The sequence below is a fragment of the Dermacentor silvarum genome, chromosome 10 (assembly GCF_013339745.2).
Source record: "Dermacentor silvarum isolate Dsil-2018 chromosome 10, BIME_Dsil_1.4, whole genome shotgun sequence".
NCBI classification, from domain to species: domain Eukaryota; kingdom Metazoa; phylum Arthropoda; class Arachnida; order Ixodida; family Ixodidae; genus Dermacentor; species Dermacentor silvarum.
The window spans coordinates 92749714-92763249 of record NC_051163.1 but is presented as its reverse complement, the minus strand read 5'-3'; the positions used below and the strand labels follow the sequence as shown (position 1 = coordinate 92763249).

At 43.8% G+C, this 13536-nt stretch overlaps 1 protein-coding gene across 2 annotated transcripts; it reads right to left on the bottom strand.

Annotated features, from left to right (window-relative positions):
• Window positions 1–7178: 7178 nt before the first annotated feature.
• LOC125940505 (uncharacterized) lies at window positions 7179–12785 on the bottom strand. 2 transcript variants are annotated; one of them, XR_007463703.1, is made up of 4 exons: window positions 12424–12785; window positions 11387–11472; window positions 10269–10354; window positions 7179–7608 (listed from the first exon to the last, which is right to left on the bottom strand). XR_007463703.1 is itself a non-coding variant. In XM_049656723.1 (3 exons), the coding sequence occupies exons 1-3, from the start codon at window positions 12707–12709 to the stop codon at window positions 7285–7287; spliced, it is 696 nt and encodes a 231-aa protein (XP_049512680.1). In that variant the 5' UTR covers window positions 12710–12785; the 3' UTR covers window positions 7179–7284. The 2 variants fall into 2 exon arrangements, 1 of the variants encoding a protein (XP_049512680.1); XM_049656723.1 differs by lacking the exon at window positions 10269–10354.
• Window positions 12786–13536: the final 751 nt, after the last annotated feature.

The following is a 13536-nucleotide window of genomic DNA, read 5'->3' as shown; positions in this document are numbered from 1 at the left end:
CTTATATGGCAATATAAGGCGCTTACTTGCAGCCATATATGACAGTAGAACGCCTATTTGTACCCTTATATGACGTTATAAAGCCTTACTTGCAGTCATATATGGTAGTATTAGGCCATATCTGGACCATTATATGGCAGTATAAGGCCATATCTGGACCCTTATATGGCAGTATAAGACTATATCTGGACCCTTATATGGCAGTATAAGGCCATATCTGGACCCTTATATGGCAGTATAAGGCCATATCTGAACCCTTATATGGCAGTATAAGTCCTTACATGGATCCTTATATGGCAGTATAAGGCCTTATATGGGCACTTATATGTCCAAATATGGCCATATATAAAACATATAAGGGCCATATCTGACATTTTCGTAAGGGTACGCTTTGGCTAGAGTGTACTAGAATACGGTTGAGTAGGACGAGCGGCTGGGGCGGCGCATGCTTTGCAGTGAGGCGCCCGACTTGGAAAATACTGTGGCGGCGCTGCGATAGAAGTGGATTGGGCCACATCAAAGTCACGCCGTTGGAAACTGCTGGCGATACTGCTTGGCAGGGACATTCGTACTACTTCGCGTGCTGATATTTGCGTTCAGACCGCTCAAATGGTGTTCATCATTGCATATGACATGTATTTATGTCTTAAGAATAAATTTCTTTCATTCTCTTCTTTATTTTATTTTTATGCCACTCGGTGATCTTTTTGGTCTCGGGCCGGGCTCGGGCAGGTTTCGAGCCGGGCTGGGCCGGACTCGGGCCTAAGCTAATGGGGTGGCGGGCCGGGCCGCGCGGGTAACGTAGATTATTTGCGGGCCCGGGCCGGCGACGGGTCGCACCATAAAACTTTTGGTCGGGCTCGGGCGGGCAGCCCAAGGTAAAAACGGGCCCGGGCCGGGCCCGGGCTGAAAAAATCGGCCCGTGCAGTGCTCTAGTTTGGCTACATTTGAGCTACAATTACTCTAGCTTTTGGCTACGCCGCCTCGTCGGACCTGACCACACTGAGTAGGATTTGTAGTCCATAAGGACATAGCAGGCAACAGTGATGAATTCTACATCATTAATTGGAGGGTAGTAGTCGACGCAATAAAGCTGAATCGGAGGTATAGATTGAAGGTTGTATAATCCTACGCCCAACCTCCCGTGACGATTGTGAAGAAGTAGAACAGTTTGATTAAAATGTTATATTAGCCATGAGAAATGTGTAAACACAGTATACTGTAGTCATGGGCGACTTCATTGGAAAACTGCGGAAGAAGCAGGCTGACGAGCAAGCAATTGGCAACTGCGGCGTCAATTCTAACACCACTAGAGGAGAGATGGTAGAATTCGCGGAAAGGAATAGGCTTCGAATGATGAATACTATCTTCAGGCAGCGCAGCAAGAGTAAGTGCACCTGGAAAAGCCTAATGGAGAAACAAGGAATGAAACAGATGTCATACTCCCCGCCGATCCCGCCATAGTGCAGGATATAGAAGTGTTGGGTAGGGTAAAGTGCAGCGACCATAGGTTAGTGAGGCCTAGAATTTCTCTAAACTTGAAGAGAAAAAGAATAATATTAGTCAAGAAGAAACATGCCAAACTAAACGCAGTAAGGGTAAAGCCGATCAATTAAGGTTGGTGCTGGCAAACAAATATGCAGCTTTAGAAGAGGAAGATGAAGACAACATAGAGGTAATGAACAAAACCGTATCTAGGCTGATCTCAGAAGCAGAAATTGAAGTGAGAGGTAAAGCACCAAGGCAACCAGTAGGTAAGCTTTCCTAAGTAACAAAGGACCTAATGAAGAAACGGCAAACCATGAGAGATCAGACAGAATTCGCTGAATTGTCGAAACTGATAAACATGAAGAAATAAGGGATATCAGAAATTATAACGTGGATAAGATTGAGGAAGCTGTAAAAATGGACGCTGCCTGAAATCAGTGAGAAGAAAACTAGGCATAGGACAAGGCAAAATGTATGTACTGAAAGATAAGCTGGGTAATATCATCAGATATTTCGACGATTTAGTAAAAGCAGCGGAAGAATTCTATGCTGATTTGTTCAGTTCCCAGAGCAGCCAAGCTACTTTCATTCGAAATAGTGGTGAGCAGGATACAGAGGCCTGCTTTATAACTAGCGGTGAAGTCCGAAGGACCTCGAAGGATAGCACCAGGGGAAAAGCTGCTGGAGAAGATGGAATAACAGCCGATTTAAGCACAGATGGAAGAGATATCTTGCTTGAAAAGCTTGCGGCCGTCTATACGCAATGCCTCACGACTTCAAGTGTACCAGAAAGCTGGAAGAACGCCAACATTATACACATCCATAAGAAGGGAGACGTTAAATAATTGAAGCAATATAGACCCATTAGCTTGCTTTCAGTATTGTATAAAATATTGACCGAGTCTCAAATAGAATCAGGACAACACTTCACACAACCAAGAGAACAGGCTGGCTTCAGGAAGGGATATTCTATGATGGATCATATCCATGTCATAAATCAGGTAATAGAGAAATCTGCGGAGTACAATCAACCTCTCTATATGGCTTTCATTGATTATGAAAAGGTATTTGATTCAGTAGAGATACCAGCAGTCATCGAGGCATTGCATAATCGAGGAGTACAGGAGGCATACGTGAATATCTTGGCAAATATCTACAAGGATTGCACAGGAACCTTGTTTATCCTCAAGAAAAGTAGAAAGATACCTATCTAGAAAGGCACCAGGCAAGGAGACACAATTTCTCCAATGCTATTCACTGCATGCTTAGAAGAAGTATTCAAGCTCTTAGACTGGGAAGACTTAGGAGTGAGAATAAATGGCGAATATCTCAGTAATCTTCGGTTTGCAGATGACATTGTCCTATTCAGCAACAATAGGGGCGATTTACAGCAAATTATTGAGGACCTTAACCCATAAAGTTTAAGAGTGGGGTTGAAAATTAACATGCAGAAGACAAGGACAATGTTGAATAGCCTGGCAAGAGAACACGAATTGAGGATCGCCATGCAGCCTCTACAGTCTGTAAAGGAGTACGTTTATCTAGGTCAATTACCCTCAGGGGACCCTAATCTTGAGAAAGGAATTTATAGAAGAATAAAATTTGACTGGAGTGCATACGGCAGGCATTACCAAATCCTGACTGGGAGACTACCACTGTCATTGAAATAAAAAGTGTACAATCATTGCATTGAACTGGTGCTAACATATCGGGCAGAAACTTGGAGGTTAACAAAGAAGCTCGAGAACAAGTTAAGGACTGTACAAAGAGCGATGGAACGAAAAATGTTAGGCCTAAAGTTAAGAGAGAGGAAGATAGCCCTGTGGATCAGAGAACAAACGGAGATAGCCGATATTCTAGTTGACGTTAAGCGGAAAAGGTGGTGCTGGGCAGGCCATGTAATGCGTAGAATGGATAACTGGTGGACCATTAGGGCTACAGAATGGACACCAAGAGAAGGGAAGCGCAGTCGAGAATGCCAGAAAACGAGGTGGAGTGATGAAGTTAGGAAATTCGCAGGCGCAAGTTGGAATCAGCTAGAGCAATACAGGGGTAATTGGAGATCACAGGGAGAGGCCTTCCTCCTGCAGTGGACATAATATATAGGCTGATGATGATTGGAACAGACAAATAAAATGTCAGCGTACTAGAAGTCGCGGCTTGAGTGCTATTGTGAACAATCATTAGGAAGAATTCGGAAGCCATATTTTTTGTAACTTGTTTGGGCTGTAACTAGCGTACTTAATGTGGTCCTGTACAAAAGGTTGGGGCCAGAGACCGAATTTTCTGAAGTTTTGACTGGTTTCCCGAATGTTCTCGTTTGAGTGCCCGGTTTATCTCGGTTTGTTACCCAGATGTTCTCGTTTGTGTGTCCCGATAATGGCTTTGGGGTTTGGCTCAAGGTCACTTGAAGGTCGCCGCCAACGGAAACTAAAAGCATTTCATGCCTAAAAGATTACAGTGACGTTTAGCTTCGTGAACACAGGTTAGGCGCAAGCGTATGGACGCCGCCAACGTGAACATCGAGTACCACGGCAACGAAGCCCAAACATAAAGGGCGCGAATGCGGCGATTTTCTTCTCCATCTCCAGGCGCCTTCCTTCTCCGGCGCTCGCTTCCCTTACAGCGACAAACATATTCTCGCAGATTTGACAGACGGGGAATCTACGCTTGCGCGTGAAAGTGGCCACGGCCAGGATTAAAACCGCTGCCCCACCACCATTGCTACCACTCCGTAGACGAGCTCGCTAACGACTGCGCCACTAGGGGGCCTACATGCAAGCGCTGTTTAGAACAGCGCTTGCATTAGGCTTCCTGTGCGCCACTGCTGCATTGCGCCACCGTTGCAACCGACAACAGTGATGAATGCATTCGGATCTGCGCCCGTGGTTGTGCTCTGCACGGCGGGAGATTCACTAGGTGGCAGAGCGATCGGCTGCGGAGCGAGCACGGCGATTTGCAGCCGCTCGCTCTGCCTTTCGCGTTGCCAAGGACCTGCAGACGCCGTCGCAGGAGCCCATACACAGTAAAAGTTTTTACACCCAGAAGGGTGTAAATAGGCTTGTCGCAGAGACGACACCCTAAGGGTGTAAGTTTGCACCTATTTTACAAGGTGCCTTTTCGGCACACCCTAAAACAAGGGTGCCCATGTAAAGAAACTGTAGGGTGTTGTGAAAACACCCCAACCGATGGGTGGCAGCTACACCCTTCATTTATTTTTCCTTATTTAACACCCACTGTGGAGGGTGCCAGATGGGTGTCCAGCCCCTGTACCAGATGTCAAATAGCTTAAACCGAACTTTAAAGTGGAACACTTTATAGATGAATGAGACCTATGGTATATTGCTTACAGTTGCCTGAACTTAAATGTTTTTTTAAGTTAAATTATAGTTAAACAATATATATGTATAATGCATGTGGAGATTTAAAATATTATTCCATGAGCCGTGCTTTGAAAAGTGCATGTTGTCTCATGCAGGAGTTCAATATGCATCATGGTCTCAGTCATCGGAGATGTATCACTTTTTTTTAAAAATCTGCTCAAGCTATAGAATTCAAACACAAGTTATACGTATCGTACACATGCACTATACACACACAAAAACATCACATTTAGCATGTCTTAGATCTCTGGCTAATATGTATTCTGCTTCACTCCATGGACATGCAAAAGAAGTCACTGCTGCATTCGTACAAAAATGCAAAGCTTAACTAAATGGTGAAGCATATATATGAGACCTATATGTAACAATTTGAAAAGAAAATGTGAATGAACTTTATTGTATTTCATACAAGGAGCAATAAAATACAAACATTATTTGTAAAGTATCACTGCTGTTAACAATAAATAGTTTGCAACTGATCACAGTAATTCACACGGATCACAGTATATCTGTGGTATAATATACGTGTATACCGAGTACAAGTGAGAGAGTACGAGTGAGTAAAAGCAGAGCAGCCATTTGCAAAAAAAAAACTGCGTGGTGGCCTTCACACAAAAAAAATTATAGTACATTAACAGAGGTGACACCACGTATATATCTGCTCTTCATCTGTGCATATTTCACCTGAGTACACAATAAGATTTGTTCAACAGTAATATCACACAACTCTGTAAGGGTGTTTCTACAAACACATTGCTGATATGTAAAAACAGCCGTTCTGAAATAAAACAACGGTTCCTTTGGAGACATGTCACCAGCAGTGTCGACCACGAGGTTATGGGTGATACATGGCAATTAGTTGCTAAATAACAAAAATAAAATACCTTTTATTTTTAGTTTGAGTGGACTCATTGTAATCAGGAAATTGAAGCAAGCTCTCTGCACAACGCATATAGACTAGAATCTGGAAAAAATGCGATTACCCACACAGCTGCAGCACGATGAACTTTGGCTATCACAGCACGCGAAACTGTACCCGAGGCTGCAGTGAGCACAAAGACGCGCCCTTCGAGGGGACGTTCTGCTCACATCACCCAGCAGTGGGCAGCAATAGGGATTCGTGCAGTGTGCTGGTAGCCCGCTGCTGGGCGACGTAAGCAAAATGTTGCCTTGAGTTTCAGCAGCATCTCAGTTTCAGTTTCGCGTGCTCAGACAGCCTAAATTCATCACGCCACAGTTCTGCGGGTAATTGTATTTTTCCAGATCCAAAAGTTCACACGTCTTTTGCAGAGAGCTTGCTTTAATTTCCTGGTTACAATGAGTCTGCTGAAACTAAAAGTAAGATATATTAGATTGTTAATGAGCAACTAATTACCAGATATCAGCCATCCACCCATGGTCGGCACCACTGACAGCATTGCTGTCTTCTAACGAGCCGTCCTTGTACTTCAGAACGGCGATTTTTAAATATTACGTAAATTCTTTGTAGAAACACCAGTATATGTAGTATATAAGCGACTAGCTTTCACTCGGATGAGGCATTGGCAACACATGTACAAAAAATAAACGAGCTAAAGATACTACAGCCTGCCAGCAGATTCATAAAGGTTAAGCAAAGGCTGCCGGTATTCATGACAATGTAACAGTACTTCAGCCTGATAATTGTTCCACGCAACATTGTTTTACAATCAAAAACTTGTAAAAACCTTGTAAAACCTTATAAAAATTGGATACTCTGTTGCGTTTTGACTAGTATGTCAGGCCTCAGCTGCAAAGTTATACATAATAAACATACAACATAGTTCATAAAAGGACACTCAAACCACAAAAACTTTCACTTGTCTTGGGTAGGTTACACAATGCAACACATGCGCAAAATATAAAATATTGACCAAGCAGCATGTTACGAAAAGTTGAGCACTGGCTGCCAGTGTTTATGTGCCCTATAAGGGAATACAAACGTTAACAGTTGTATCATGCAGTACTTATAAGCTGGAACATTGTTCCCTGGCTGGCAAATAGGTTTCATAAACAAACTATGTTAAGGAAGAGCGAGCAAGCTACAATCTTTGTATAAAACTGCTGACAATTGTTTCACACACATTAATGTTAAGGCAGACCTCATTAGAACTAGACGTATTGTAATCTTCTTGTCAGCACATAGCAACACCCAGCAACGTTTTCGATAAGTACGTGCGACTACAGTACACCACGTTTGTTTTTTGCTGACCTACACTTGGGCACTATTACATTGACTGTCAAGTCATCAGAACAAAAAAAGGTGCAGTCTATAGGTGGTTCGCACAAGCAGCGGAAGAAGTTACTGGATCATGCTATTATCGTGATCAAAAAGAAAGAAAATGATACATTAAAAATTGCACAAAACTATTGCTCAAGCTATTGCACAAAATTGTCAGGCTAGCATTCGTATGGTAACGTACATGAACCTCGGTGTCGCATTGCCTGCACAACTCTGTTCACAAACTTTGTAACAACCACTTGGCATTATTACATTCAAACCAAAACACAATCGTTCCAGTACTGCACTGGTGTTGAAGTATTTAGGCCGATATACTACGTTCAATACAAAAAATGCACTCATGATTGCGATGACCCCTTCCTCCGCATTTTTCACCATGAACAGCCGCTCCTTGTCGACACAGAGGTGGAGAAACTCTGCCTGTTCCAGGTTGTGGCCAGAATACACCACACAGGGGGTGAGTGGAACCCTCTCGTCCTGCAATGACAACAAAGAAAGCTTACTGATCATGAACGTATATTAATGCTTTTGTGTAAGCACAATATAAAGGGATTGCTATGCTTGTCACGGAGCGGCATATTTTCGAGAGATTTCGAGTGGTTTTGACGCCAATTAACGGCCGCCAAAAAAATAATGTCGTGTCCTCACTGTGTGGCGTATAATTTCGAGAAGGCGACAGGCCGATTAACGGGCGTCAAAAATGTCGTGGCCCCACGGGGTTGCGTCTCGTTTAGACATCGACATGCCGATTAACGGACCTAGAGGTGTGCGTCCGTGTGGTGCATGCAGTGCCGGGGCTCGACCTTGGAGAGAGGGCAATCTACCATCCTTCGTCCATGCTGAAAGGGGCACGGCCAAGACTTTTGGGGGGAGTCATGAATTAATTAGATGAACTCTGCATACCGGCAGTTCCCCTACATAGGGAACTAGAGAAAGGAGAGGCTATTTACGCGCACGTTTTGGTCCCAGCTAATTAGTCTAGAAGCTGAACCTATGTGCTGCTGAGAAGCCATCAGGGGGCTAGTGCCGTCTAGTATCTCCTGGGCTGCCTGGCCACGTCGGAATTCCGAGGAACTAGTTGACGCACGAGACTACAAACCAACGTCTGCAACGAAGCTCACGGTAGATCGCCTTAAGTTAGCTCAACCTGCTTGAGAGAAGACGTCAAATCTAGACTCCCGGGAAATCCAGCCCAGCAAATGCAGCCACCTCAGCAAGATCGGCCCGCCAGCATTCTTCCGGAAAGCTTCGCGCGCCGACTTCACGGTTTATGGTCTTGCTGCTGCCCGGCCACGCGTATGACATCGTTGTTTTCTTTTGAACATTATTTTAGTGAAATGCTGTTATGTGTTATTCTTGTATATTTGATCCGCGCCCTGTTTCATATGTATATGTATTGTTAATTGCTCATCACATTTCTCCGTCATCATTGTGTTACATGGGCGCTATAACGTAAAAAGATTCCAAACTGTTTTGATTCCAATTTCTGCAATCAGCCTCCACGATTGGTCAAAACATTTTCAAGCCACTCCCAACTTCGCCTGTCTGTCACGTCACGTCACGAAAACCGCGACAGCTCCCCATCTGATATAACGTGTACACACTGATTATGCATGATTAAACCGCACAAAAGAAAAATAATCATTCCTGATTCGACGCCTTTTCACCATTAGCCCTCTGCTATTATCCAATGTTTTCTGGATACGCCCACTTCGCCTATCTTTCACGCGACCTCACAAAACTGCGAAAACTCACCACGTCAAAGTGACGTGTATGCGAAAAAAATCAATTATGCCGAATAAAACGGAAAATTTCTCTTAATAGCCACAGACTGCCCCATTCCGAAAGGAATAAAAGATGGCTGCCCGCGGATCACTCAGGCTCTCGCTACTCGTACCTGCCGGTGAGCATTTAATTATTTGCGCATGATAAACATTTTTGTTTATGAGTAAAACGTTATCAAGCCTTTTCGCCATGCATACAACAAAGCCCTGCCAACTCTTCTTTGCTGAGGATTCGTTTTAGCGGCATTCTTATTCTTCCATTGCACGCTGCCGCAATTTTCGACCAGCCACCGCAAGCTAAGTAAGGCGAAGCGGACCAATCGGAGAAGCTGGCACCACCCTCTTCATGCGGTTATCTTTTTTCACTGTGCTGGCTCGGCCCCATCGAAACCCTCTCCACTAGAGCGTGGTCCTCTTGTCAGCCAATTAGGTAAGAAAAACCGCTGGGTATAAGCAATGTTATTGGTTTTCAAAGCAAACAAAGGTGACCTCCTATAAACGAGGAGAGTGCTTGATTGAGTTGTTCAGACAACGCCACGGGTCACCGCCCGATGCTTGCATCGGTGGTTATGTAAATTTGACATCAGGAGTTTGCAATCAAAACTGTTTGGAATCATTTTACCTTATAGCGCCCCAGGTGTGTTTGTATTGTGTCTTTTTTATTATTTTATTTTATTAATTGTGTATACTTATCTGGCGATAAATATCTGTTTTTTTGTTTACTCCCGACTCTGACTCTTTCACACTGTTCGCTTGAGTACGGAAGACCAACCGCCTTGTATACCCCATCGATTGACTTCGCCCCGACCATGAACGGGTGACAGCTATGACACTTATGCAAGGAAGTATAATGTCATGAAGCCTTAAGTGCAAACAATGTAGGCTGTAGAGAAGCTTAACACAACCCAGCATTATTCGAATAACCCGTGTCATCCAAGCAAGGTCATTTTTGCAGCATAGATGCGCCTCACATCGAGTGCAAGAGCAGTTCAAAATTGTTCGTTTGTTGATCCTTACGCTTTGTATATTGACGTATGATTTAATTGCCGTTTTTTTATTATTTATACATGTATTGTTGTTGTTCTTCCTAACATGTACAGAGCTTATTATTCATTGTATCGCCTCCCCCCCCCCCTATGTAATACACTGCCTTTGAGGGCCTTTACCGGTAGCATGAATAAATAAAAATGAATAAATAGCTGGTGAAATTAGCTAGCATGTCCAGTTCACATTTAAAAAAAAACCATCTGGATCTTTATACAGTTGCCACACTGTTTCTACGATTGAAGCCATTTGAGGAATTACAGCATTGTTTAGATCTGATTTCATTAACAAAAATGTGAAGCAACTTACGTCCTCATGTACAAATAGCGCTGGCACTGCTGGTTGTTCCTTCCCATTTGAAGCAATTGTCCTCAGAGTTGAAACAGCAAGGAGGTCTGTAAACAGATGACAATTCGTGTTAGCTTCAATGGTCGCACGGACATATGCAATACAATTGCACAAAATTCTTGCTCTTTTTTACTTGTAAAACCTCTGTTTACCTTTGATTCAACAATATCTTTGTTTTATAAAAGTGCTGAATATAGCAATCACAAAGCCAGAGGTTATAATCGTCACACAGAAAATTTCGATCGCGATCGACGGGACCGCACTACCATGTAGATCAAACGTGGTAAATTCCTCGTTGGCGTAACCTATTCTCCGCGCACAGGCGCGGAATTTCGGACAGCCATTCCCGCGCCTGTGGGTCAGCCATGCCAGATTATACTTTTCTCACGCCTTACGGCGCTCTACCTTAAAAATACCATCACTGATTTTCCCGGGGGAGCAGTTTAGGCATTTTCTTTCAGTTAATATGTTTTGAAAAGTCACGGAGAGCACACAGAATGACCAACCGGCTTGTATACCCCGTCGATTGACTTCGCGCCGACGACGAACGGGTGACAGCTGTGACACTTATGCAAGCAAGTATAATGTCATGCAGCCTTAACTGCAAACAATGTAGGCTGTAGAGAAGCTTAACACCAACCCAGCATTATTCGAATAACCCATGTAATCCAAGCAAGGTCATTTTTGCAGCATAGATGCTCCTCACATCGAGTGCAAGAGCAGTTCAAAATTGTTCGTTTGTTCATCCTTACGTTTTGTATATTGACTTATGATTTAATTGCTGTTTTTTTATTATTTATACATGTATTGTTGTTGTTCTTCCTAATATGTACAGCACTTATTAATGATTATATCGAAACCCCCCCCCCCATGTAATACACTCCCTGTGAGGGCCTTTACCGGTAGCATGAATAAATAAATATGAATAAATAGGTGGTGAAATTAGGTAGCATGTTCACATTAAAAAAAACATCAGGATGTTTATACAGTTGCCAAACTGTTTCTATGATTGAAGCCATTTGAGGAATTACAGCATTGTTTAGATCTGATTTCATTAACAAAAATGTGAAGCAACTTACGTCCTCATGTACAAATAGCGCTGGCACTGCTGGTTGTTCCTTCCCATTTGAAGCAATTGTCCTCAGAGTTGCAACAGCAAGGAGGTCTGTAAACAGATGACAATTCGTGTTAGCTTCAATGGTCGCACGGACATATGCAATAGAATTGCACAAAATTCTTGTTCTTTTTTACTTGTAAAACCTCTGTTTACCTTTGATTCAACAATATCTTTGTTTTATAAAAGTGCTGAATATAGCAATCACAAACCAAGAGGTTATAATCGTCACACAGAAAATTTCGATCGCGATCGAGGGGACCGCACTACCATGTAGATCAAACGTGGTAAATTCCTCGTTGGCGTAACCTATTCTCCGCGCACAGGCGCGGTATTTCGGACAGCCATTCCCGCGCCTGCGGGTCAGCCATGCCAGATTATACCTTTCTCACGCCTTACGGCGCTCTACCTTAAAAATACCATCACTGATTTTCCCGGGGGAGCAGTTTAGGCATTTTCTTTGAGTTAATATGTTTTGAAAAGTCACGGAGGGCATACGGAACGACCAACCGGCTTGTATACCCCGTCGACTGACTTCGCGCCAACGACGAACGGGTGACAGCTGTGACACTTATGCAAGCAAGTATAATGTCATGCAGCCTTAACTGCAAACAATTTAGGCTGCAGAGAAGCTTAACACATACGAAAAGGCTGGCATGAGCGAAAATACTGCTCCAGGACAGTAGCCCCGGTCTCCACTACGGCCCCTACTGCTCCCCCGGGAAAATCAGTGATGTTATTTTGAAGGTAGAGGCGCGAGAAAGCTATATAATCCGGCATGACTGATACAGCACGAGCGCCACAGGCGTGAGTATGTCCATCCGACGTAACGCGCCCGTGCGAGAATAGGTGACGCCAACGAATAATCTACCCCGAACGTAATCCTTTTTCCCATTCACGCGTCCTTTTTGCCGTAAGACGCCGTTTACTGGCATTTTCTAAACAATATTTCTGATCGCGACGCCGGCTTACCACATACAAACAAGATGACAACGGGCTTACCTCGTGAGCAAGTTACGAGCACGTAGACTGTTGAACATCCGTTGAGGGGGTAGCGCTGAGCCAACACGGCTGAGCTCAGCGCTACCGTTGAGGGCAGGCTTTCCGTATCCAAGCATGCACATACGTGCACCTGAACACACCACTTCTTCGATGCCATTGCGTGCAGAGTTTTGTAGACGAAGTGAAACACATTCAGCACAAATATCCCCGCGCTATGACGGCACATCGCGAGCACACACGCGCACGTCACACAGCGACAAATTCGGAACTTCGCCATTTTGAACATGCCGAGAGTCAACCAGCGTAACCATCCATCGCTTCTGTTCTTCGCTCCCGTTGCGTCAATCTCTGTTCCTTGGCGCCTTGCTTGCTCCACTCTTGAGTACAAATCAAGACATATTTACGGTGAACTAACAATCTGCACAACATAAAACGATAAAAGCCGACTGATTACACATTCGCAGCTGCATCAACCGCTTGTTAGATGGTTCGAGACCGGAGGCGCAGCGCACAGTGCCACCTGGTGCCGCGCTCTGTGAGCACGGAGAACAAATCAGATTCGGTTTCGTTTTCCAGTTTATGCTGTAGTTGCAGGAACTGTAAAATTATTACTCGACAAATTATTTAACTCTGAAAGAGGATAACGGCTCCTCTTCGACAAGGTAGTGCAGTTTGTTCAAAGAGATAGAAAAAGCAAGGAGAGGAAAGGCAAGCAAGTCAACCAGACAAGCGTCCGATTTCCTACTGGGGATGGCAAACCCCAGTGCCCCTGTGTTGCAATGCAGTGCACTGCAATCTATTTAGTGTAGTGCTAATTTGGGGTGGTTGGTGCATGTAATGAACGGGTAAATAATGAGTTGTGTCATAACTTTTTATCAATGTTGGAACGTATATTTTACGAGGACTGATATCCATAAAAGTACTTTTTCATTAATATAATGATAGGGCATATTGTTATTTCAATATTGAAGCGAGACAATATGTGAAGTTTAGCCATTTGAGGGAAATACTGTCAGCGGCACCAGCCTCGCAAAATATACACCTGAATAGTGTCGCACAATGCACTGGTGTTCCACATATATGCCCCAAAAAGCTTTTCTCGAAAAATAGAAA

Coding starts and splice junctions, on each gene's coding strand:
- LOC125940505 (XM_049656723.1), bottom strand. CDS start 12,709: ATGTTCAAAATGGCGAAGTTCCGAATTTGTCGCTGTGTGACGTGCGCG. Junction 11,473..12,423: donor GCTCGTAACTTGCTCACGAG/GTAAGCCCGTTG, acceptor ATCTGTTTACAG/ACCTCCTTGCTGTTGCAACT. Junction 7,609..11,386: donor CGCTATTTGTACATGAGGAC/GTAAGTTGCTTC, acceptor TTGTCATTGCAG/GACGAGAGGGTTCCACTCAC.